The 24,424-nt window shown below is 52.0% G+C and overlaps 1 protein-coding gene across 1 annotated transcript in view; it reads right to left on the bottom strand.

The window, feature by feature from the left end:
• Positions 1-5,053: 5,053 nt before the first annotated feature.
• Positions 5,054-24,424, bottom strand: part of ADAM33 (ADAM metallopeptidase domain 33) — a 32,359-nt gene continuing 12,988 nt past the window's right edge. The window contains exons 4-24 of the mRNA XM_065060196.1: positions 23,371-23,446; positions 22,830-22,906; positions 21,811-22,000; positions 21,022-21,087; positions 20,838-20,909; positions 20,284-20,450; positions 20,089-20,173; positions 19,052-19,194; positions 16,679-16,856; positions 16,049-16,138; positions 15,391-15,586; positions 14,622-14,730; positions 13,642-13,846; positions 12,444-12,521; positions 11,482-11,590; positions 10,619-10,769; positions 9,912-10,002; positions 9,255-9,500; positions 8,193-8,356; positions 7,458-7,475; positions 5,054-6,214 (exon numbers count right to left, since the gene is read on the bottom strand). Coding sequence (XP_064916268.1) covers positions 6,163-6,214; positions 7,458-7,475; positions 8,193-8,356; positions 9,255-9,500; positions 9,912-10,002; positions 10,619-10,769; positions 11,482-11,590; positions 12,444-12,521; positions 13,642-13,846; positions 14,622-14,730; positions 15,391-15,586; positions 16,049-16,138; positions 16,679-16,856; positions 19,052-19,194; positions 20,089-20,173; positions 20,284-20,450; positions 20,838-20,909; positions 21,022-21,087; positions 21,811-22,000; positions 22,830-22,906; positions 23,371-23,446 — 2,563 coding nt within the window. The 3' untranslated portion in view covers positions 5,054-6,162. The remainder of the gene's footprint in view (positions 6,215-7,457; positions 7,476-8,192; positions 8,357-9,254; positions 9,501-9,911; positions 10,003-10,618; positions 10,770-11,481; positions 11,591-12,443; positions 12,522-13,641; positions 13,847-14,621; positions 14,731-15,390; positions 15,587-16,048; positions 16,139-16,678; positions 16,857-19,051; positions 19,195-20,088; positions 20,174-20,283; positions 20,451-20,837; positions 20,910-21,021; positions 21,088-21,810; positions 22,001-22,829; positions 22,907-23,370; positions 23,447-24,424) is intronic.

Genomic DNA, 24,424 nt, shown 5'->3' with positions numbered 1-24,424 from the left:
TTTTGTCTTTACCCCTTCTCTACCAACCACGGCCAGAAGCAGAAGGGACAAAAATGGACCATCCTTGATCGAGGAGAGCCACAGAGGTGAAACATTTTCCTTCTCAGCCTAGTCCCAAAATCTGTGTCTGTACTCATGAGCTGAGCAGTGGCCTGAACTCAAGCTGCTGAATTGTTGGTCCATCCTGGCACACGTTTGGCTTTAGCACAAAGCACTGTATGACTCTTGCATGGGTCAGCCACTTAAATGCCCCATGAATCATCCCAGCAGACAGTTTGCTGAAGGCCACTTTGTTTTGAAGGCAGGAGAATTTAATAACACAGATGAAGACTGCTCTGTGCCATTGGCCTCAGGACCCTCGAAACGTTCCCAAGCACATTTAATCTGCAAGCACAGCAATGACCAAAACTCCTTGCCCTGCAAGCCTAGGGATGACAAAGTGGATGAAGTCCGTCAGTCGCAGAGGCTGCTTTGGACTGAAACCACTTCTTTTCTTTATGCAAACCAATGAAGTTTAAATTATGTCTTTACGACGACAAATTAATCTTATTCCAGTTTATTTAAAGCACCTTTGGGTACAAAAGAAGTGGCAGTAATAGCAATAAATAGCCCTCTGTCCCTGGGTGAGTGTCCCACCAGCTTTCCTTGTCCAAGTATGGAGGATGGTGAGCAACATCCCAACCTTCAGTGCTGTTCTGCAAGCAAATGAAGTGGAGGTGTGGGCTGGGGGGTGATTGCAAACTCAACCATTCTCCTGGGCACTCTCAGCCCCGTTCAGTCACATAATCAGTGACCACTGTGTAAAAGAGCCCAGGAAAGCAATTTGAGATGTGTTCCTCAAGGCAGTAATTCCACGCATCTTTGCTAATCAGGCCAGATTAGCTTCTTCTTCATTTATATATCTCGCTTGTTGACAGAGCTGGACACCGGGATCTCATACCATTTGAAGCCACACTGTGGTGTTTCCACCCCCATTTCTACATTCTCTAGCTTCCTAATTTTACTTTTTTAGAACGGTTTGGTTTGATTTTCTTAGCCGAGCATTTGGGACCAAAACACTAACATTGCACATGCTCTCTGAAATCCAGGTACAGCCCTATCTCCCCTCACAGATGCTCTTCAAACCATGGTGGACAGCACAAGCAGTGTCTTTGCATCCAGATGCCACATCATCATGAAGCCACCAGGCAGGGCTTCTCCTCAGCTCCAAACATTGTCCAAACTTGCTCTGATTTCTTAACTTGTTTCTCTGTGGAAGGTTTAAAAACAGAAAGGAAAGCTGGAGAGGGAGAGCTGCTTTGACACTGCTGACACAAAAGTGCTCCATCTCCAAGCTCACTTTGTACTTCACAGTACTGGGGCTTGAAAGACACTCAGTTCTTTAAGACGCACTTGGAAATTAGAGAGATAAGACATCAGCTTTAGGCAACACTTCAGTGACAGAACTCAATGGGACCCCAGTCTTTTTAGCATGTGTGTATGTGTGTGCATAATTTTATAAGTTTATTTCTCTCTTTCCCTCCTTATATATAGAAATGTTGACACCGTGAATTAAAATCAAGCTGTGCTTTATACTTTCATTTTTAATGGGACCATTCTTGGCTCTAAGGAGAGAGCTATCAGCCCCTGAATGGGTGGAGAGAGCAATCACCTTCTGCCAAAGACAAAGTATAAGGAAAGAAAAGGCGCTGGAAGATGATGAAAGGCTCAACTCCCTCAGCTGCAGGAACCTCTTCATTAGCTGCCTTACTGCCTTTTTTTCCCATTTTTCAATTCTTTCTTCCTTTCACCTCTCTGCCTGCAGCTCTGCATGCCCACAAGCTTGTTGTCTCCCTGCAGCTGGTCCCAGTCCAGGTGTCCGTCCCCTTCATCTCCCCCACCCCAGGATGCAACATTAAAATGAGAAAAGTAAAAGGTTGTTTTACGTTTTACACAAGCAACGTCACCTCAAGCCACATCCCAAGGGACAGAGCCTGCCTGGTGCCAGGACACCCACAATGAGCTCGGTGCAAACTCAAGGAACCTTGAAACTCAGGCTCCAGAGAGCCAATGGGGACACCTCATGTCCCAAAAAGTCTTCCCCAGAGTGCTCCAGAAAAGTTCCACGATTTCAGAAGCTCATTGGAAGTCACTGGGGATTCAGCATCTCAGTGCAGGAGGATGATGGAGACTGTAAAATCAGATCAAAAAGTTGGAGAAAATATTTGTACCATGGGGAGGAATGCACAGGAAGATGCTCCCTGGAGCAGCGTGGGTTCTCCGTTGCTGAAAGGTTGAAGAACATAAGGGCAATTATACCCAGATAGACGGCTGGCACCAGGCTCCATCAGTCAGGTTAAAATCTGAAAGGAGCTGGGCTTTGCTCCACCTGTCTTCTGAAATATCTAGATCTTGTTGCAGTTTGAAATTGGATTTCAGACTAACTGGACCAAGGGGATGGGCCCATCTTGTCTTCCAAGACATTACTGGGAATTAAAAGTGTAGTTGCATATACAAGCTACAGCCATAGAATTTGATATAGCTTAGTCTTGAGCTAGAGAGGAGGTTTTTGTCATCCCCATTTTGATCTCGCAAGCTCCGCCACATAGTAAGTACAAGTACTGCTGGATAAATGAGAAATGAATACGCAAAGAGACTACTCAAACCAGCAGCGAAGCATTAGGCTGAGCCTCTCAGCCTCAACGCTTTCTCAAGACATCAATTGACACGGATTGTTTCAGGACATCTCCACAAACACAGTCCCAGGTTCTCTCCTACCTGACTGGAGGGGAAACAGCGAGGTCCAGCGTCCCAGCAGATGTGGTATTTTGTGGACACTTTAATCTCAAAAGGCAACAAGACCAATGCCAAAAAATGCAGGTGGGCTAAAGCAGGTCACAGCACTCAGTGTACTCACCCTGGTCCTGGTCTCCGCATTCAAGTGCCTACAGGGACAGACGTGATGTATGAGTTGGCCTCTATAGCAAAGCTGAGACAAGCACCCAAAAATGCCAAGGTGATGAAGGTAAAAGCGGTCTGATCTTCTTACCCCACACGCACCCCCTCCAAGCAATAGATGGATGCCTCAGTGTCCCCGAGTTTCAGTGAAATGACTGAGATGGGTCAGCCACCGTGAAAGTCTTCTCCTTTCTCCTTCACCAAGCACATGCTGTCTGAGCAAGGCTCAGTTGGTCAAGAAGGTGCCTTTGATGCTTGAAGACACAGTACAGTGAAAGGCTGTGGTCATTTTCCAAAGGTACCCCAGCTTGCAACAGACCGCTTTAGAAAGGAGAAAGCTTCACTGGGACAGAATTCAGGCTCAACAGCTCATCAGAGGAACTTGGCAGCTTTCATGTCCAGCTCACGCTTTTAATGGATTTGCAGATGATGGAACAGGGGAGAAAGAACAAGGAGAAAAGCTGCACATGAGGATCTGGTCCCTGGACATCCCGGCAACAACTCAGAGGGAAGGTTGAGCAGGGGATTTGCTGGTCATCTGCTGCCATCTAGTGTCATCTCAACACCCAAAAGCCCTCTCTGGATTCATGAATTTCTCTACCCAGGCCTCAAGTTCTGCCCAGCCCATGGACCACAGGCTACATCTTAATATTTGTGGGTGCATCAGGATGTATTTCATCCATCTGCATCCCCTATGACCACCTCAAGTTAGACAGAACCAGCGAACAGACCAATGTGCACCATCCCTAAATGATAACCCCTCCTTATATTGCTGCTCCCAGAGGGGACCCAGTGTGCAGGTTGTTCTGGGCATGAGGACTAGGACGGTCGTTCCCAGCTCTGCTTCTCTTACCTGGGGATGCAACGGGTCATTCTGCACCACAGCACAGCCAATCTGCCTCAAGAAAAACCCACTGGTGCACGCAAGGACATCTCCCAGGCAAGAGAAAGGGTCTTTGATAAGGGTAAAAATACCTTTGAGCACTTACTATGCTGCTGAGCAGAGCCCTAGACCAGTACGTCTTTGCAGCATCCCTGTGATCAAAAATGGGGGTTTCTATTAACTCCTTTCTAGCCTGAATATCTCAAATTTAGCCCCCGAATGTGCATGTCCTGGCTCAGCACTGTCAGTGAAGTTTGGGTGGCTGTAGAGGGTGAACTGCCCATCTCTCCCCACTGCCAACAGAAGGAGACAAAGGGAAGTGTGATGTCCAGGCAGGTGACATTAATGGGCAAGAATCCACGGCCAGGGACATTGCGTCAGCTTGACATCATCACTTAATTGCTGACCCCCAAATTAAGTTGGGATTTTTTGACTGCAGCACCATCATCCCTTGCTTTGTCATTAAGCTAATGGTCCAACTCATTGAGAAAAGGTTTTCCAACAACTTCATCATTGCAGTGGCTTCTCCAAACCCTCTCCAAATGTTCAGCCCATAGAAGGGATGACATTCACAGGCAGGGAGCAGGGTTTCCCCTCTCCAGGAGCTTTGTAGGCTCTTCCTCAAGTCTGACCATGCCACAAGTCCTTGGGAGATCACTGGGAAAAAATGAGACTTCGGAAACGTTTAGGGGGCAGTTCATTTATCCTGTCTTCTGGAGGTCCCTCTCAACCTGTGATTTAGTGACTTGTCATCAGATTAAGACAAGCTGCTGGATCCTAGATCCTGCCTGGATGTCCCACTGACCAAGAAAAATATGTAAGTACTAGAGATGCTTCAGGGAAGACCCATGGGCATGACTAAAGACCGCGAAACAAAGCCTGGTGGTGGAACGACAGCTTAGGTTAAGGTGGCCTTAACCACAACCTGTGATTAGCAGCCCATTTTTTAACATTGAGGGCAATGAAACACCAGAACAGTTTCCTGAGGGTCGCCCCTGAGCCTACATCCTAAAGAATCTTTACATTGGTTGGACATCGCTCAAAAAAAGATCTGCCCTAGGTCAGATGGGATCTACCCAGGGTAGTTGATATGTTGGACCAAATGATGCCAGGTTTAAGGGCTAACAGAAGGGGCTCCAGGGACATCTGTTTGCACTGGTGTGTGGGGGGAGACACAGAGCTTTCAGTGTCTAAAGCAACTTCTGAGCAATAAAAGAGCCAGAGGAGCCAAGGGACTGTACAAAGCCTTTGTTCGCATTTCAGACCCTGACAGAGCCGCATGTCAAGTCATAGGAAAGTGGCACCATATAGTACTGTGCAGGTCAACAGCACCTTTCATCTGAGGATTGTAAAGCCCTTTCAAGATATCAGTTTGTTAAACCTCACAACACCCCTGTGAGGTAGGTATTACCCCCCCATTTTACAGACGGGGGGAACTGAGGCACAGAGAAATGCAATGGCTTGGCCAAGACCTTTGGGCAAGCCAATGACTCAGGCAGGAGGTGTTCCTGCTCTTGTTCCCGGCTTGTGGCTCCTTACCCCTTTGGACAGCAGAGTGGTAGCAGCTCACAGAGCCACTGCTGGGCTTGTCCCACGAGCGGGGAACATGCAACGTTGATGGGGGGCTCCTGAGCCCCTTGAAAGCACCCTGGTAACCAGTTGCCACCAGTACTCCAGACATTAAACCATTTCCCAGATATCTTCTCCTTCCAGGTAGAACCCCAAGATTGTCACTGTTTTTTCTTGTGCAGTCAGCCAGGAGGAGCCTGAGAACTTGGATCCTTGATGGAAATGTCCAAGCACAATCCAAATTGGGAACCATGTTTTTCTCATGACAAATGTCTCCCCGGAGACAATGCCCAGCATTGAGCTCTGGTGGCAATGGGTGGGGGTTGAGGGGTCTCATCAGGCATGGAGGAGAAGGTGGAGGTAGCTAGTAGGATATTACACGGCTTTCGCTGCCACTGTCATCAGCATCTTTCATCAATGTTGGATGTTCCCTTGACCCCAGGTCACCCCATCCCAGCCCATGTGCAATGTCAATAGGAAATTAAAGCTGGGGGGTAGATTGGCCAGGAAGCGATGCCAGGAGTGGTGGTGGAGTCTCCATCGTGGCATCCCTACCACCAGCCCACCCGAACCCTTGGTTATGTCACGGTACCGATTTCCCCTCTCCTCCCCCCACCACTACAGTTTTTGTGCTGAATACATATTGTCTTATAAAAATAGTCCTCTGGTATCAAAAGACAAATAAGAGAGGAATAAAAGACCCCTGTCGCCAGCATCAGTGCAAATCGGGAGAGCCAGCTCAGGAAGTATGGGCTTAAGGTGTCCTTGGTCTGTCACTTCTTCAAGGGGAAGGAGGTTGATTGGACTTTGATGGCTGGGACTGGCCTAGAGCAAGAAGAAAGGAAACAACTTACTTGAGTGCAAAGACCAAGCATCCTTCACTTCCACCACAACCATCTTTCCACAGCTCAGGGAAGACGACCAGCTGCTGTCCCTGAGACCCGAGGGGACCTGGGACAGTCATGCTCACCCATGTCCTCTCTCAAAAATACAACACCAAATTGTATCACTTGGAGGTGTTTTCCTTTGGTGTACCCTCAAAACGCCAATAGGATGCAGAGTCCACCAAAGCATGTGATGGCACCGGGCAGTAACCAGCAGTAACCAACTGGGAGCCCACCGGCCGCAGGAGTGATGTCCCCCAAGGGGTTACTGCTCGTGGCTTCCCAAAAAGAACCGAGGTGGTTTGTCCACTACCAAGAGACATCACCAAATCAGACAACCTGATATGGACCCTATAGTCCATCTTGGGAATCCATGAAATCTTCCACCTCATCCATCCAGGAAAGACAGCAGTTCCCTGGCCCTCTCCTAGCACACTGACAGTCTCAAGTCATGAATCCAGACCAGGACCACAGGCATGTCCTGCTCCCCGGTACAAGTCTGGCCCTGCCAGTCAACCCTTTCTGATCTGGGCACCATTTCAAGAGAAGATGGCCAGGGACTGCTCCTGGAGCAAGGACAAAACCACACTGCCTGGGGAGGGAGCCAAGTTTGGCTGATGGGATGTGCCAAATGTCCCTTTTGGGACCACAGAAAGGCCTGTCATATCTACTAGAAGAGACCAGCGATAGTGATTGAGTTACACTGAGAAATTTTGGGGCATATTCAGCCTCCTTGTGGTGACAACTACAAAAGCATTAGAATCTAAAATGGTCCAAGATGGTCAAAGCAGTAATTAGCAAAGCAGACTGTCTGGACATGAGGGTCAGCTTCAGTCCAGAGTGATGCCTTCTCTCCGTGGTCTACAGGAGGATATGGAAGTGCAGTCCCATGAGGTTCCACTGACCCATTTCCAGAGGATTTAGCAATACAGCAAGAGCTGAAAGCATTAGCAATATTGTAAAGGACTTAGACTGAATCTCTCAGTTCCAAACTGGAAAGTCCATGTCCTCCATTCCCTTGGACACAGCTGCCCAAGCCCTGCTATTGAGTACTAAGAGGGGCAATGTCCTGCTCATCTAAGAGGCCCTGAGAAGGGGTTCCAGCCCAGTGCTTAACCAAAGGCCACCCCCCACAAGCAGCACAGACCATCCCCCTGTGGCCCTGCGTGGTGTCTGTGACTCACCTTTGAGGTGGCATCGGTCTGTAGGGAGGAAAGATGAAACAGAGCATCAGTGTCCATCCCTTCACTCCACTTGCTCCCAGCATCTCACCAACAGCCCTCTCTGTGCTTTGAGACTGGGGGCCATACGCATTCATTCATGTCCCTTAACCTATCAGGACCCTATAAGACCCAAAGGCCCAAACTTGGTCACCACTGGCCAACTTTGGCCAAACCCTGTAGGTTCCTATCAGGTGGAGGCACTCCTGCAGACCCCAGACACCCACAGCTACCTTGTGCTGGTGGTCAGGAGGCTTTTCTCCTGCACCATGCAAGATGGAGCATGGGCACAGGGTTGTTTGTGTACATAGGGTACACTGGGACATCTGATTTTCTTTCTATCTGTTGTTGCTGCCCCAAGATGCTCCATACAAGATCCTCAACAGCCTACAGACCAGTTACCTCAAAGCTGGTGGGCTTCAAATGCCTCTGTAGCTACAGCAGCAGGTACAGACCTGCAGAACCCAGAGCCCAGGGCATTTCTCCTGCTCCTCAGCAGCCTGACCTGTACACACCAACCATATCGGGGAGGAGCAGGAGAAAGCCCGGTCATGGTGAAGACACCACGAGGGCCAGACCAGAGCACATCAGTGACATTTGGGACGTCCCACCCAGACGTGACCCACAAGACCCCCCACTGCGTCCACCTGCAGGACCCCAGCAGTGGTGGGAGGCAGCTCAGCTCCTATCTCCACTTACTTTAATGGCCTTGTTGGGTGGCTCATGGCGCTTACACCCGACGCCTTGAAGTTGGTAGGAGGGACCATGACCAGCAGGGTCTGTCCATGTGCAGGAGGCAGCTCTTTGGCCAGAAGAGGACTTCCAGGCAGAGGGCGACGGGGAGGCTGGTGCTTTGGGACGACCTGGGATGGGGAGAGAAAACATCCTTAGAAAACATCCAGTGACCTTCTACAAACATCTATCCCCTGCTGCAGAACTGAGATGCTTCAAAGCATGTAGGAACACCACCCAAACTACCTTAATATATTCTCATTACCTAATGAGCTTTCCTCACCATTGCAACAGATTAATCTCTTAGGGTGGAATGACAGCCCAACCCATAGAATCATAGAATAATTTTGACTGGAAAAGACCCTCAAGATCATCGAGTCCAGCAGTCCACCCAGCACTGCCAAGTCCACCACTGCCCCATGTCCTGAGAACCTCATGTCCATCTGTCCAACCCTCCAGAGATGGTGACTCCACCACTGCCCTGGGCAGCCTGTTCCAATGCCCCAAAGCCCTTTGGGGAAGAAATTGTTCCCACATCCAACCTCAACCTCCCCTGGTGCAACTTGAGGCCGTTTCCTCTGCTCCTGGCGCTTGTTCCTGGGGAGCAGAGCCCGACCCCCCTGGCTCCAAGCTCCTTTCAGGCAGTTCAGAGATCAGAAGGTCTCCCCTCAGCTCCTGTTCTCCAGCTGAACCCCCAGGTCCCTCAGCCCCTCCATCACACTTGTGCTCCAGCCCCTCACCAGCTCCGGTCCCTTCTCTCCACTCGCTCCAGCACCTCAAGGCCTTTCTTGGCATGAGGGGCCCAGAACTGCCCCCAGGATTCGAGGTTTGGCCTCCCCAAGTCCCAGCACAGGGACGGTCACTGCCCTGGGCCTGCTGGCCACACCAGTGCTGGTACAAACCAGGATGCTGATGGCCTTCTTGGCCACCTGGGCACACTGCTGGCAACCCAAAAGAGCCACAGGCAGCCAAAAAACAGGGGATTTCTTTAAGTCTGGAAGGAAAGTACAGCCAACCAGCAAAGCTCACCAGTGGGGTCCTCACGGGGCTGCAGGGAAGAGGTTTCTTTGGAGGCGGCAACTTGACCTGTGAGACAGCTGTTTTGGTGGGGACCATGGGTGATCTGCTGGCTGGTGGAGGTGGCCTGGCAGGCTTGGGGTCTCTTGGGCGTGGAGGGATGGAGTGCGGAGCCGGGCGAAGAGGATGGACAACATTGACAGGCTGGGAGCTGGGCTGGTAAGTGCTGGGTTTGGGGGGGAACGTGGCCCGTGGTGCCTGCAGGGATAAGAACAAGAGAATTATGGAGAAAATCCTTAGACATGGTTTCCTGGGTGCTGAAACGCAGATGTCACCTCAAGGTCTGGGTGCTAGGGAGTTGCAGGAGGACCACTGGGTATTTATTCCATTTTCTGGGACCACCACTTTCACCATCCTGCCCAAAAGCTGAAAGGTTTTGCTCCTCGCTAACCCTATGAGAGCACACAGGGATGAGAAAGGTGCTGGGCTCAGGAGACCTGGAGCAGGGCCAGCTCTGGTGAATCTATACCAGACCTCCACCAGACAGAAGACATCATCCATTCTGACCTGTACCTGTTGCTTGTCCAGTTGGTAGAGGGAGATGTGATCACCCACAAGTATCAAGTCTCAGAGAGGGAAAGCAAACCTGGAAGGTGAATTATTACTTACTTTATTAGTGTGGCTGGAGGTGGAAATGTTCCGCAAGGTAAAAGCAGCTTTGGGATGGCCACCGGTTGACTTCCGACTGATGGTTTTGTTCCTGCCCGGTATCGAAACGTAAATCACAGTTGGCAAAATAAAGCAACCACTTTTGCAACATCTGCTTCCCGAAATGCCGCAGGTCAGCGAAATCCTGTCACCATTAACAGATCGTTAACGTTAACAGTCTCGCAGTGCCGGGCGAACAGGGATGACAAGTCTGTCTTGAGATAACGAGGGTAATGAAGTAGGTTGTTTGGTTGTGGTGTTTTTTCTCGAATTATTGCAGGGGCTTTGACGTTTGTGTGTGTGCGTCTGTACTGAGAGGGGAAATAATGAGAATATCTAAATTTGGTGCTACTTCAGAACCCTTCCGACTCTTGCAGCCTGCAAGGAGCACATGGTGAGAATCTCCTCAGTACCAGGCCAGGTTCATCATCACTCTCTGGGGTTGTCCTGTCCAAGAGACCATTCCTGCCCTCCTCAGATTGTCCCAGGACAATCTGAGGATGCTTGAGATGCTTCACATCTCAACCAGGTCTCCTATCAGTTGGGAACAGGCCCTGTGCACCATCAGCTCCCCCACAACCATTCCTACCAGGCTGGGTGCTGCCAGAAAAAGTTTCAGGGTCACACTGGGTCTTCAAGAGAGAAGGGGGTTAGGACATAACACCCACCTATATGTCTCCTGGCTCCTCCTCCTGATTTCCTTTATCCACTTATTCAGGAGCGAGTTCTCCCGCCGGTACCAGAAGTAAGTGATGATCATCAAGGCCGGGAGGAAGAGCAGGAAGATGAGCAGAAGGGATATGAAGATGGCTTCGTGATCTGGCAGGGAAAGCACAAAGGTGAGCGTGGGCCTGGGAGACCCAGCAGCCTCCAGCTTCACTCAATGCAAACATCAGTCCAGTATCCTCATTCCCAGCCACCCAGGCTGGAAATATCAGTGCTGATCGCACCTCCAAAAAGGGAGTGGTACCATCTGGTGGCTTCTGATTAAAATCGGTGGGCACAGAGTCACAGACTGGTTGGGATTGAAGGGACCTCAGGAGATCATCCAGTCCAACCCACCTGCTAACGCAGGGTCACCAGAGCAGATCACATGGGATCATGTCCAGGTGGGTTTGAATGTCTCGGAGAAGGAGACTCCACAGCCTCTCTGGGCAGCCTGGGCCAGGCTCTGGCACATCAAAGTGAAGAGGTTTCTCCTTGTATTGAGATGGAACCTCCTGTGTTTCCGTCTGTGCCCACTGCCCCTCACCCTGTCATTGGGCACCACTGGACAGAGTCTGGTCCATCCTCTGACACCCGCCCTGGAGATATTTATCAGCATAAATAAGGTTCACTCTCAGCTTCTCTTCTCCAGGTTGCCACCAAGAAACAAGAGCTGGGCACAGGCTGTGGGTCAACCTGAACACACCCAACCCAGCACATTTGGGAGCAGAGCTGTCAGCAGCTTTATGGCCTCATCTCCCCCTCTGGTGTCATCACTCCAGCCCCACCAGTGTCACAAGGCACTGCACCAGGAGTCGTGACTCACTGTCGCGCTGCACGGGGCCACTGTCCACACTGCCACCCAAGCCTGGCTTCTCGCAGTAGGGGGGAGCCCAGCCGGCATCACAGTGACAGTTCTTGTTGCTGTTGCAGACCTGCAGGATGAGAAAGACAGTTGGAGACCACAAGGGACATATGGAAACAATGGTCCATATGGTGGGGACGAGAGCAAGTGGCCAATGATAGGAGTCTGTGACTGTGTGGCCCTCGAATGCATGATTGCAATGTACAGAGGTGTTTTCTTAATGACAACTGAATTTCTCTGCTTTTTGCAGAAACCTTGAACAGGTATCTAATATCCCCAGTTTTCACACCACTCTACTAGACACGCTTGATGCCCTTAATACTTTGCATTAGGCCAGAAGTTTGTTAAAAATCTTCCCCTGAGGGTTTTTCTCATTAAGCCACAGCAGTTCTGAGGTGGAGAACCCAAACCAAGAGCCTTCATGACACTGAGCAGAATGGAAGGGTAAATTTGGGTGTTTCGCGTATCACATTTCTCTACATGATCCAGCAGTGATTTTCTTGTTGCTTTATCTAAGTCCTGCATTTTGCAGAGGTCAAATCTTTGTAGCCTTTAAGCTCTGGACAACAGCAGCTCCTATTTGCTGGACCATTTCCCTGCCTTTTTGCAGCCCCAGCTGTGTTTCTGACTCTTACTTTGCTCTCAGAAGGAACAGCCACCTGCCTTGAGCTCTAAACACTTCTCCATTTCAAACTGGACCCTAATCCAAATTTTGCAGATGGTCCTTACATCATGAACGATCTTCTTCCTCTAACTTGGACACGGGTAAGCAAAGACCTCAGCTCTGTCTCACCCATAGCTGATGCATGTTAGAGTTATGAAAAGCAGATGCCCACTGCCCTGCAAGGCTCATTCCTGTGGGAGATGCTTAAAAATCTGCTCTCATCCCAGGAGTTTGCCATAGGTCTCGGGCAGTAACTCACCCCATGGCCGTTGCACCGGGAAACACACTTTTCCAGCTCAAAAAGGGAGGCATTCTGGCACCGGCGATCTTTGCAAACCTGGGAGAGAGCCAAGAAGCTGAGGTCAGAGAAAGACCCAAGAGAGGGGGTATGGTGATCTTCTGGCTTCACAGATGGGAGTCCTCTGGAAAGATGTTGTCCTTTGGAAATGCAGGTTGGTTAAATCGTATTGCTGCAGGTCAATGCATTTCACTCCAGTTTTCGGCACAGCCCAGGAAACCTCTGCCATCCCCACATCCAGGACAGCTCGGCAGAGACCAGCCACCCTCCTCCCCTGGAAACCCACCTGGCAGCTCCTGGAGAAGGCATTTCCCATTTGGCCCTAAAAGGCATTTCCTATCTGGCCCTAAAATGCAGTCACCAGCCAAAAAAAAAGACACGGTATTGCAAAATAAGCCATCCTTTCTCATTAAAATGTCAACATTTTGGCCTTCCATCCCAAACCGGTATGAAAATTTCACAATTAAAACGGCAAATAGCAGAGGTCCTATCTCTACCGCAAGCTCTGTCTGGCAAGCATCCCTGCTACCATGTTGTCCACCAGGCTTCTGCCCTTTCTCAGCCAAACTGACCCTCTGTAAAGTACTTGGAGATGCAGGGGATGTAAAAGAGACTAATGCTCAGTTACCAGCATCAGTTTGGATTCGTCATCTTGATTCCTACCACGGCTTTCCCCTGGGAAAGTTTATTTGTAGGAGGAAGACTCATCCATCAAGTCCCGGGGCATGAAATTCTTTTTGGGGTTGCTCCACAATGTATTAAATCAGTAAAGTGTGGAGGACAGAGAGAAAAATTTGGTGGCCTACACAAGTATCTGGTGATGTCTAGAAATGCCTCAGCTGAGATGTCACCAGGGCAATGTCTACAAGTGTGTAGGAAACCACATCCCATGGCCAAGCTGTAACACGGAGAAGAGTCAATGATCACATTGGTGCTGGGATAAGAATCATAGAATCAAAGAAACATAGAATCATTTTGGTTGGTAAAGACCCTCAAGATTGAGTCCAGCCATTAACCCACCCCTGACACTACTCCATGTCCCTGAGAATCTCATCTCTGCGTCTGTTCAACCCTCCAGGGATGGTGACTCCACCACTGCCCTGGGCAGCCTGTTCCAATGCTCCTGAAGGAGACCACAGCTCCAAGAAGATATACTCACCATCCCATCTCCACATTTTGTCCCAGTCATAACCAGCCCGGGGTCAGACAGGTCTTCTTCATCATCCTTCGCTGTGTACATGTAGGTTCCCCGGCACTTCACCTCCCGCCCGTTGAAACGGATGGTGGTGTCGATGGAGACAGTGTTGGTCCCCTGGGGCTTCTTAGCTGAGCTCTGGCACTGGATCTTCCCACACATCGCATCCCTGGGAGCAGGACACAGCTGAGGTGAGGGCAGGAGAGGTGGGTACCGGCCACCTCACCCTCCATGCCCCTTCACCCCTGCCTGCAGGCTCACCTCCCTCTGAATTTATGGCTGCAGGAGGTTGTGATGGGAGAGGCCCAACAGGGTCATAGAATCATGGGATCATGGAATCATAGAATCATTTTGGTTGGACGAGACTCTCAGGATCATTGAGTCCAAACGTAACCTAACGCTAGCACTAACCCATGTCCATGAGAACCTCATCTCCATGTCTATTGAACCCCTCCAGGGATGGTGATTCCACTACTGCCCTGGGCAGCCTGTTCCAATGCCCCACAGCCCTTTCCAAGAAGAATTTTTTCCTAATTTCCAATCTAAACCTCCTCTGGTGCAACTTGAGGCTGTTTCCTCTCATCCCGTGGTCAGAAAGGGCCTTAGATAAATCATGGACAGCACAGAGAAATTCTGGAAGGAACAGGCGAGGTGGTCTCTCTAACATCCCCAGTTTAACTGGGAACACTGGAGAGCACACTCTCCCTAAATAGCATCTCCTGCTGATGCTGTCTCTGATTTTCCCTCCAGGCTAGGCTGGGAGGTGGTGCGTGGTGGGACAACTTCCCAGCACTGATGGGGACTAAGCCAAGGAAGAACCTGGTGGCTTCCTCAGGTCCAAAATGGAGCTGTCCCAAGCGGTGATGCCAGGAGGGTGGGCAGCAGAGGGCTGTGGGTGCGGGAGGAGGAGATGAGGCACCCATGGGTGCCAGTGCTGCACCCACCTCTTGTCACATTTCACGTAGCGCCCTTGGCTGTCTTTGCCACAGTTGCCATAGGTGTTGCCAGCCATGTTCACATCCTGGAAACAGGCGTCTGGGGCTGGCCAGGCACCTGCAGGGAGGAAGGAAAGGTCCTGTATGGGATGGGAAATCATAAAATCATAGAATCACAGAATACTGTGTTGGAAAGAACCATGAGGATCATCTGGTCCAACCTTTCTTGGCAAAAGCCTAGTCTAGATAAGCTGGCCCAACACCCTGTCCAACTGAATCTAAAACATGTCCAATCTTGGGGAATCCACCACTTCTCTGGGGAGATTATTCCAATGGCTGATTGTTCTCATCATGTTCCAGCCTTGGATCATTTCTGGGGCTCTTCTGGCCCCTCTCCAGCAGATCCATGTGTGTCCTGTGCTGAGGACCCAGAGCTGGACCAGCACTGCATGGGGTCTCACCAGAGAGGGGCAGAATCATATAATGTATGGGTTGTTTGTAATGTATGGGCTGTAGGTAATGTACAGGCTGTATTTAATGTACAGGCTGTATGCAGTGTGGGGTCCATAGGCAGAGGGTAGAAAGGCTGTGCAGAGCAGAGAACCAGGCACCTATGGATGTGTGTGCAAAGCACCCCCAGACCTCCACGGCAGCCCCATGGATGCAAACGCCAACCCTGGATGGGGCCATCAAGGACCATGGGGATGCAGAGACCCAACGTCGCTCCTGCTCTGGAAACAGGTGACAAGAAGGCAGGGCTGGGGCTGGTGGGACTCACCAGGTCCCCAGAGCTGGACACATTGCTGGTGGTGGGTCATGCACATGCCGTTGTTGCAATAAGCCTCGCCGTAGGCGCAGGAGGAGCCGTCCAGCAGGTAGACGTTGGCCGGGCAGTAAGGTGAAGCACCCGTGCAGTATTCGGGGAGGTCGCAGGATCCCGCCGCCTCCCTGCAGATTGTCCCAGCCACCTTGAGCTGCCACAGGAGGAGAGAGAAGCGTCAGGACCAAGGGGCAGCGAAGGGGCTAAGACAGGAGTGACGCTGCCTCCCAGCACAGCTTGGGGCCATAAACCATCTATAATGTCCCCTGTGGAACTACATGGGGCTGCCAAGGTATAAATCCATGTAGATAAAGATATCTATGTAGATAAAGATATCTATATATAGATAAAGATATCTATATAGATATAGATATCTATATAGAGATAAAAATATCTATCTAGATATATATCTAGATATCTAGATATATAAAGCTGGGCTCCAGCCACAAAGCAGCCAGTAGAGATTCCCCTGCAGACACAAGTTTATCAGTAACCATCTGGCATCAGGGGGGTTTTGGCCATATGAACATGAAGCACACGAGTCCTGAGGGAATGCTGGGGATATGTATGTCCCTGCTCAGCCCATGGACATGATGGGGGCACGGTGGGGTCTCACCTTGCAGTTCTGGCAGCAGTCACCATGGGCGCACTGGGCTCCTGCCTTCAGCGTGCAGTTGTGAGCGTTGCAGCATGGGTTGGTGCATTCCTGGGTGGGGAGAAGAAGAAGAAGAAGACACCACCATGACCAGTGAGTCCATCCCTTCCCCTTTGCTGCCTCCAGCCCCTTCTCCACCCATTGCAGCATTGCTTTTGTCATTTTGGTGATGGGGAAACTGAGGCAGGAGGAGGATGAGGAAAATCTGAGCACTCTGGGGCAATGTCAAGAAGAAAGCCAGGATGCTTTCCAGAGGTGGTAGATGTTCCATCCTTAGTGACATCCCAGGCCAGGCTGGACGGGGCTCTGAGCAACCTGAGCTGGTGAAGATGCCCCTGCTCATGGCAGGGGTGGGTGGCACTGGGGGAGCTTGGAAGGTCCCTTCAACCCAAATTATTCTGTCATTCTGTGATCAGGTGATTTAGGATGATGGGACCAGGAAAAACCTTTGGGATGGAGACCCTGTGGTGACCAGCGAACACCTTTCCCTTGGAAATACCCCTCTCTACATGGTCTACATCCTGCCACCCACCAGCTGAGCTGAGCTGCAAAAGCCTCTACAGGAAAGCGATGCAGCACCCAGCACCGTACCTCCACCTCCCCGCAGTCACAGTCTTCTCCTTCCTCCAGAAAGCCGTTGCCGCATTTCTGTCCCACCACCAGGTCCTTGGTGTCGGGCAGGTTGAACAGACACATGCCACCTCCCTTCTGGAAGTAGTTCTCCAGCTGCCTCTTGCTGCAGGAGCTGAACACGCGAGGGAAGGGGTGTCTGTGCAGGGGAGACAAGGGGAGAGATGAGAATTGAGGTGATCAGGACATGGAGAAGGTGGAAAACCACAGTGAGAGCTGGGAAATAAGGACACGGGAAAACAGGCACAAAGCCTTCCAAGAGCAGAAGACACCATCATGCATTAAGATAACTAACATAAGATGGCCTCAGTTTGTGCCAGGGGAGGTTGAGGTTGGATCTGGGGAACTACTTCTTCCCCAAAGGGCTGTGGGGCATTGGAACAGGCTGCCCAGGGCAGTGCTGGAGTCACCATCCCTGGAGGGTTGGACAGACGGACATGAGGTTCTCAGGACATGGGGCAGTGCCAGGGGTGGGGGAACAGTTGGACTCCATGAACTTGAGGATCTCTTCCAACCAAAATGATTCTATGAGCCCCAAAGTTCACGCATGTCTGCAGGCTCTGCCAGCTCGATGCTGGTGTAGGTGTCACCTCTGCGCCTCGGTCCCCTGCACCCGGGACACCGCAGCCCCCCCTGTCCCAACCGCAAGGCAGGTCTGCACATCTGCAGTGACTATCTGCCCAGGATGTGTGCTCAGGATGTGCCCGCTCTCACTGAGCCGCTGACGGGAAATACCCCTTTGGGGCTACATAAATAACTCTGAGACCGAGATGGAGAAAAATCCTCTAAAAAATAAAAATGGGAAAGAAACACAAAAAAAAAATGTATTAAGTCATTCACAAGGCCTGAGTAGCAGAAAAATAATTAAAAAGACCATTCTACATTTTATATCACTTTTCTAACAGCACAACTGGCCTTTCCCCTAAGGAGCCAGAGAGAAACAGTGGTTTTCTAGAAGAGCTCTGAGCACATCTCTTCTGTAATTTTGCACAAGTTCATGGGGTTTTTTTGGTGTACAATGCATAAAGAAGGAGGAAGCAGAGAGTACGAGCTGTGCAGCGCTCTCCGCTTCAGACCTGGTTTCATTTCCTTCTATCGCTGAAAAAACAGATTTTCATTGCATATGAGGACATCTCAATTTCCGAGATGACACAGAGGGCTTTTTCTAAAAGTAATTTTGAAGTCTGGGGGAAATCTCTTGAGCTATAGTGAAAGCTCTAAGTCCACGTAAATTATGGGAGGGTGAGCAAATAAATATATCTATAAGCTGGTGCGGGAAGGTGCAAAGAGAGACAGGCTGAAGATCACCAAAAATGTGTTTTCTGCCCATGTGGGGAAAAAGTAATTAAGTAAAAGAAGGAAGAAATGTCATGGGAGAGGTCAGCTTTGCCTGGGTGGGGTGAGCAGGGGCAGAGCTACAGCATCTGCTCTTGCTTTGCACTGGTGGGTGGGGGCAGGATAATTAATTAGTAGGAAGGCAGGATAATTAATTAGCAGGAGAACTAAACAAACAAGGGCACAACTGTCTCATCCTGGAAAATTGGTGATTTTGCCCAACACAATCCACCTAGGCAGAGATTAACCGTGTGAGGTCATGGAAAAACAGCGTGAGGACACCCCCAAACCACAGCATGGGGTTTGGATGTTAGAGGGTTTAAAAGCCAGTGACGGCCTCTCCAGAGCATCCTGCACACGGATTTAGTGGGGTTGGGGTGAGGGATGTGAGCTCACCCCTCCGCAGCATGGCTGGGGACTGGGCACCCCTTGGCTCCTCTGGTCTTACAATAAAGAACAATTCCATTGTGCTGAGGTGTGGGTTAGCACAGGAAAATATTTTGGATTCCTGTAACGTGTCTAGCAGATAACATGATAAGGAGGCTGAGGGGAGACCTTCTGATCTCTGAACTGCCTGAAAGGAGCTTGGAAACAGGGGGGGTCGGGCTCTGCTCCCCAGGAACAAGCGCCAGGAGCAGAGGAAATGGCCTCAAGTTGCGCCAGGGGAGGGTGAGGTTGGATCTGGGAACAATTTCTTCCCCAAAGGGCTGTGGGGCATTGGAACAGGCTGCCCAGGGCAGTGCTGGAGTCACCAGCCCTGGAGGGCTGGACACATGGACATGAGGTTCTTGGGACATGGGGCAGGGACAGGGCTGGGTTATGGTTGGACTCAATCATCTTGAGGAGCTTTCCCAACCAAAATGATTCTCTGATTCTATGCAATGGGACACTGCACCCATGGGAGACTTGCAGGATAGGACCCTTTCCCTGCTACTCAGCCCACTACATCCCATCCCATCCCATCCCATCCCATCCTATCCCACCCCCATCACCACTTACCCAGTGGCCGCTGCCATGACACAACCACCTTGTTCTGGGGTGGCCTCCACACAGCAGCCAGTGCTGTCGTGGCTCATGCCAAAATTGTGGCCAATTTCGTGGGCCATGGTGGCAGCTGCTCCGATGGGCTGCTCCGAGTGGTCCTGTGTAGGGATGGGCGATGTGTCAGCACAGCAGCTGGGAGCGATGGAGAGGGGTGATCCCACAGCAGAGAGTGGGGCTGGGGTAATGGAGGGACCACAATATCCCTGGGATTGCAACTGGATCCCGTGAGAGGGATGGAGGAGGATTCGGGGTAGAGTGGGGTTTGGTCTCCTAAAAGTCCAATGTGGGACTGTTGGGAAGCTCTTTTGCTGGAGCCAACTGCTGAAAACCTGGACCCTTGGAAGGTGCATCCCAAAAACCAGATACCTCAGTACCCCATACCAACACGCTACCCAGGGACCACAGGTTACCAGGGCCACCATCTCCCCATCAGGAGGAGAATAAGAGTTATCTGATGTGGAGGTGGCCCTACAAATCCGGAGAGTGCAAGCAGGGAATAAGCAGGGGCTGTTCAATATGAGGGGCAGAAGCAACATAGGAGATCCCAATGCTGCTGCAAGCTGGGGGTGTACATGGGGTGGGAGACCTTCAAATCAGCCCTTACTCTCTTTGGTACTTGGCCAACATCAATGAGGGTGGTAAAACACTGGCCCAGGTTGCCCAGAGAAGTGGTGGATGAACTATCCCTGGAGACATCCCAGACCAGGCTGGACAGGGCTCTGAGCAACCTGAGCTGGTGAAGATGTCCATGCTCATGGCAGGGGAGACACTGGATGAGCTTGGAAGGTCCCTTCAACCCAAACTGTTCTATGATTCTGTGATATGAGAGGAGTAAGGGGCTACCAGCATCACTATTGCCTCTCAGTCTGTATTCCAGGATCAACCCCAGAAGGTTGGTCCTCCCATCCCATGAAGAACCCCAGCAAGACAGGATGGTGTTGGGTTCTCCCAGCCTGGGAGGAGCATCTGGAACCTCCCTGTGTCCCTCTTACCACGCTGACACCCCCGGAGTTATCCGCACTGCACATCCCCTCCAGCGGGGCCATGCCTATGGTTGTCCCCCTGAACGTCTTCCCTCTGTCCGGAAAGGAGAACAAGGGGACAATTAGCACCCCGGGGTGGTTTGGAGACCCCAATCCAAGCTGGGACCCCCGCCCCAATGTCCCCATGTGCATAGGGCGGCTCACGTCAGCAGCTGGGCATTGTCGTGCTTCTTGCGTGACCTCAGGGCCTTCTTCCACTGCAGGAAGGACCAGAGCGTGGCGTTGGCATCGCTGGTGACGGCACACTGGTCCCGCTCTGTCCACACCTCCAGGCCGATCAGGGCCACCTTGATATTCAGTGACCTGTAAAACTGCAGGGAGGGGACAGGGATGGAGAGGACAGGAGTGGTATTCACTGTACATCCTCCATCCCTGGCACCACGTTGCAGCTGATAGGTCTCCATGCTTTCCTTCCAGCTAGGTGACACACTTGTCCCAAATCCATTGGCAAGTATGAGCTCTACAGGCACAGGTGTGGGCACAGGAGCCAGTCAGGGTGGCACGGTGCCATCCATCAGCTGACAACACCTAAACAAGTCTCTCTTTGTTTGAAAGATGCCAGCATGATCCCCACCACCATCTAATTCCTAGCCCTAGTGACATGGGGACAGTCCCTGAGGGCCACCACCAGGCTGGCCCAGAGCTCAGGTGCTTTCACAGGCACTGGGAATGATGGAGATGGTCACACTGGCAGTTACCTTGTCCACATAGTTTGCAATCTCCACGATGCGCTGCTTGGTGTGGCCCAGGTTGAGGTTCTGGTTCCTGTACTGCAGAAAGATGGGGATGGGGAAGAGTCAGTGGAGGAAAAGCAGGGAGGGAGACACAGAGGAGTCCTGGCTTTCGGCAAAGGACCAGGTTTCTGCTTCCCACAGCACTCACCAGTGTGTGATCGGCAACAATGAAGAGCTCCATGTACTTCATGGTCCTCCAGGCATCTCGCTTTGCCTGCATGACAGACAGACAGCAAGGTTTGGAGGAGCAAAGGACTAAGCAGTTCATGGCTCTGGGAATCTGAGGCTTCCCAGAAACCACAGAGCTGCTCAGGAAGAACAGCTGAGAGGGGAAACTGAGGCATGAGGCGACAAGGAAAGTTTCATAGACTCATAGTATAGTTTGGGTTGGAAGGGACCTTCAAAGCTCGCCCAGTCCCACCATGAGCAGGGACATCTTCACCAGCTCAGGTTGCCCAGAGCCCCGTCCGGTCTGGCCGTGATTAAAATTTGACTGGCTACAGTGTGATGCCCAATGTCACCTCACACCATGTCCCACACGGTGTGATGCAGCACCAGTACCCAACCCACACATATTCCCTTTGAGGTCTCCTGCCCAGACTCAAACCAGATCAGCTGCTCACACAGACACCTCACAACCCATCTGCTTGTGCAACCCTGACCAGAATCACCAAACTGTTCCCCCAGCCCTGTCCCTGCCCCATGTCCTGAGAACCTCATGTCCGTCTGTCCAGCCCTCCAGGGCTGGTGACTCCAGCACTGCCCTGGGCAGCCTGTTCCAATGCCCCACAGCCCTTTGGGGAAGAAATTGCTCCCCAGATCCAACCTCAACCTCCCATCAGGATGATGCACACCCCACCCCACTGCAGGGATGTATTAGGGACACAGACAATTCCTCTGCCCCTCCATGAGTGAAGGAACCCCAGGCTGGACTTACTCGGTGATTAACTGGCTGGAAGAGCTGAGCGATGTCAGCAATGGTGCTCCCCAAATCATCACCATGGCCACAGGTCCCACCTTGGATGGGCAAGTGCTCTGCTCGGTGGATGACATGTTGGTGGCCGGGCTCAGCAGTCCCCAGGGGTTTCAGGTAGTAGCTGGAGTTGTTGCTCAGCACTATCAGACCCCTGGAAATGGAGAACAGCCCCTATGGCTCCTTTGGTGTTTTCACTTCACAGCCACAGCCCCTGCTGAGGCCCCACAAACTCACTGCACCTCAGCTTGGCCCACACTCAGGGAGGGAAGGGGACAGACAACAGGTGGGTGTCTCTGTCAGTACATCCTTGGCATTAAAACCCCTGCACTGGTCAGACCATGCAAATGCGGGACAGCAGCTGGTGGTTGGGACAAGACAAAGCTCATTTCTGGGGCACCCGCTGTGGGGTGCAGGGTCTTGTTTTCCCCAGAGATGAATTTCCTTGAAGGCAGCTCGTCCTGCCAGAAAAATGTCCTCTCCCCACTCTGCCCACCCTCAGGGTCAGGTGAAGGCTGGGAGAATCATAGAATCACAGAATAGTTTGTGTTGAAGGGACCTTCCCAGCCCCCCCAGTGCCCCCCCTGCCACGAGCAGGGACATCTTCACCAGCTCAGGTTGCTCAGAGCCCCGTCCAGCCTGGCCTGGGATGTCTCCAGGGATGGTTCATCCACCACCTCTCTGGCCAACCTGGGCCAGGCTCTCACCACCCTCAGCAGAAACAATTCCTTCCCCATATCCAGCCTGAATCTCCCTCCTTTATCTTAAAACCATCACCCCTTGTCCTATCACAACAGGTCCTGGTGAAAAGTTTGAACCCATTGGGGAACAATGGAAAATCAGCCCCATGCAGCACCCAGAGCTGGGCTTGCAGGACCATCGGGGCTGCTCTGGGGGGGGGCCCTGCAGAGAAGAAGGGGGCAGCCAGATCCACCTCCCCATCACCAGCCCCACAAGCCCCCCCTCCCCACACCTCTCCATACCGTATTCCCGAGCAGGTGCTGAGGACAACCCAGGAGCCACCATAACCCTGGACGTGCCCATGGTAGTAACAGTGGTCCTGGGAGAGAGGCAATGGAGATCTGTTAGGAACCACCTCAGAGGGCTGGGCAGCAACACAACCCACATGCTCATCCCAAATCAACCTTCCCATTTTGCATTTCTCAGCACCAAGGAACAGGAGGGACGAAGCAGAGAGGCTGCCTGCTCCGGCGGTTCAGCCCAGGACACAGACAGCCCCACGCCGAGCTCGGTGCTTTGGAAGGGTGACAAATAACCGGTGGAGGGACATCGGGGAGAGCGAGAGCTGCTGGAGCCCGGCGCTGCCTGTGTTTATCTCCCGAGGTGCTGTATCGCGGCCAAGAGATACAGGAGCCACGTGCTGCTGCATTCCTGCCGCAACAGGCGCCGGGGATGCCGCCAGCCAAAGCACCGCGCCGCGTCCCGGTGGGGAGGTGGCTTCATCCCAAATACCAAAGCACCCCGAAAAATGGAGATAAGCTACAGCAAACCCCCAGCACCCACCGTGTGGTTAGGGGTCACTGTCACAGGCTGACCATCCACAGTGTAGTGCGTCTCGGTGTAACCTGGGGCCAGCAGCCTGTGGAGAGAAGAGGGGAGATGCGTGAGGACGCTTGGACTGTTCTGGGTGTCACAGCACGGGGACAGTGCTGGGGAGGCCAAACCTCGAATCCTGGGGTCAGTTTTCGTCCCCTCACACCAAGAAAGGCCTTGAGGTGCTGGAGCAAGTTGAGAGAAGGGAACGGAGCTGGTGAGGGGCTGGAGCACAAGTGTGATGGAGCGGCTGAGGGACCTGGGGGGTTCAGCTGGAGAACAGGAGCTGAGGGGAGACCTTCTGATCTCTGAACTGCCTGAAAGGAGCTTGGAGCCAGCGGGGTCGGGCTCTGCTCCCCAGGAACAAGCGCCAGGAGCAGAGGAAACGGCCTCAAGTTGCACCAGGGGAGGTTGAGGTTGGATGTGGGGAACAATTTCTTCCCCAAAGGGCTGTGGGGCATTGGAACAGGCTGCCCAGGGCAGTGCTGGAGTCACCATCCCTGGAGGGTTGGACAGACAGACATGAGGTTCTCAGGGACATGGGGCAGTGCCAGGGGTGTGTTAATGGTTGAACTCTATGACGTTGAGGGTCTTTTCCAACCAAAATGATTCTGTGATTCTAAGGTCCTCCTGGTCTGGGGCAGGGAATCTGCACAGGGGCAGCACCCAGCCGTGGAATCAGGGCCCCCTTGTCTCCACTGAGGACAAGGAGCCAGGCAGGGTGACATCATCTCCTTAGGGACCAAACCTTGCCATGGGACTACTGAAGTCCCCTGGGAGAAACATCATGCAGGGAGAAGAGGTCAACCCCACGCTCGGGGTCCAGTTGGGAACACAGGAGATTTGGAGTCTCCGACACAGCCACCCCTTCTGGCCCTGGGCATGTCACTTTGCCTCACCCACATCACAGCGAGCGTGATGCTCCCAGTCCAAGACCCCAGCATCAGGGCAGGGGATCCCCAAAAATCAGAGCTGGTCATAGGAAAGCTCAGGCTGATTTCAGCAAATCCTGCATCTCTCTTCG

The sequence above is a fragment of the Columba livia genome, chromosome 4, assembly GCF_036013475.1.
Source record: "Columba livia isolate bColLiv1 breed racing homer chromosome 4, bColLiv1.pat.W.v2, whole genome shotgun sequence".
Taxonomy (NCBI): domain Eukaryota; kingdom Metazoa; phylum Chordata; class Aves; order Columbiformes; family Columbidae; genus Columba; species Columba livia.
Note: the sequence above shows the minus strand (reverse complement) of the source record. Positions and strands in the feature narration are given on the sequence as shown.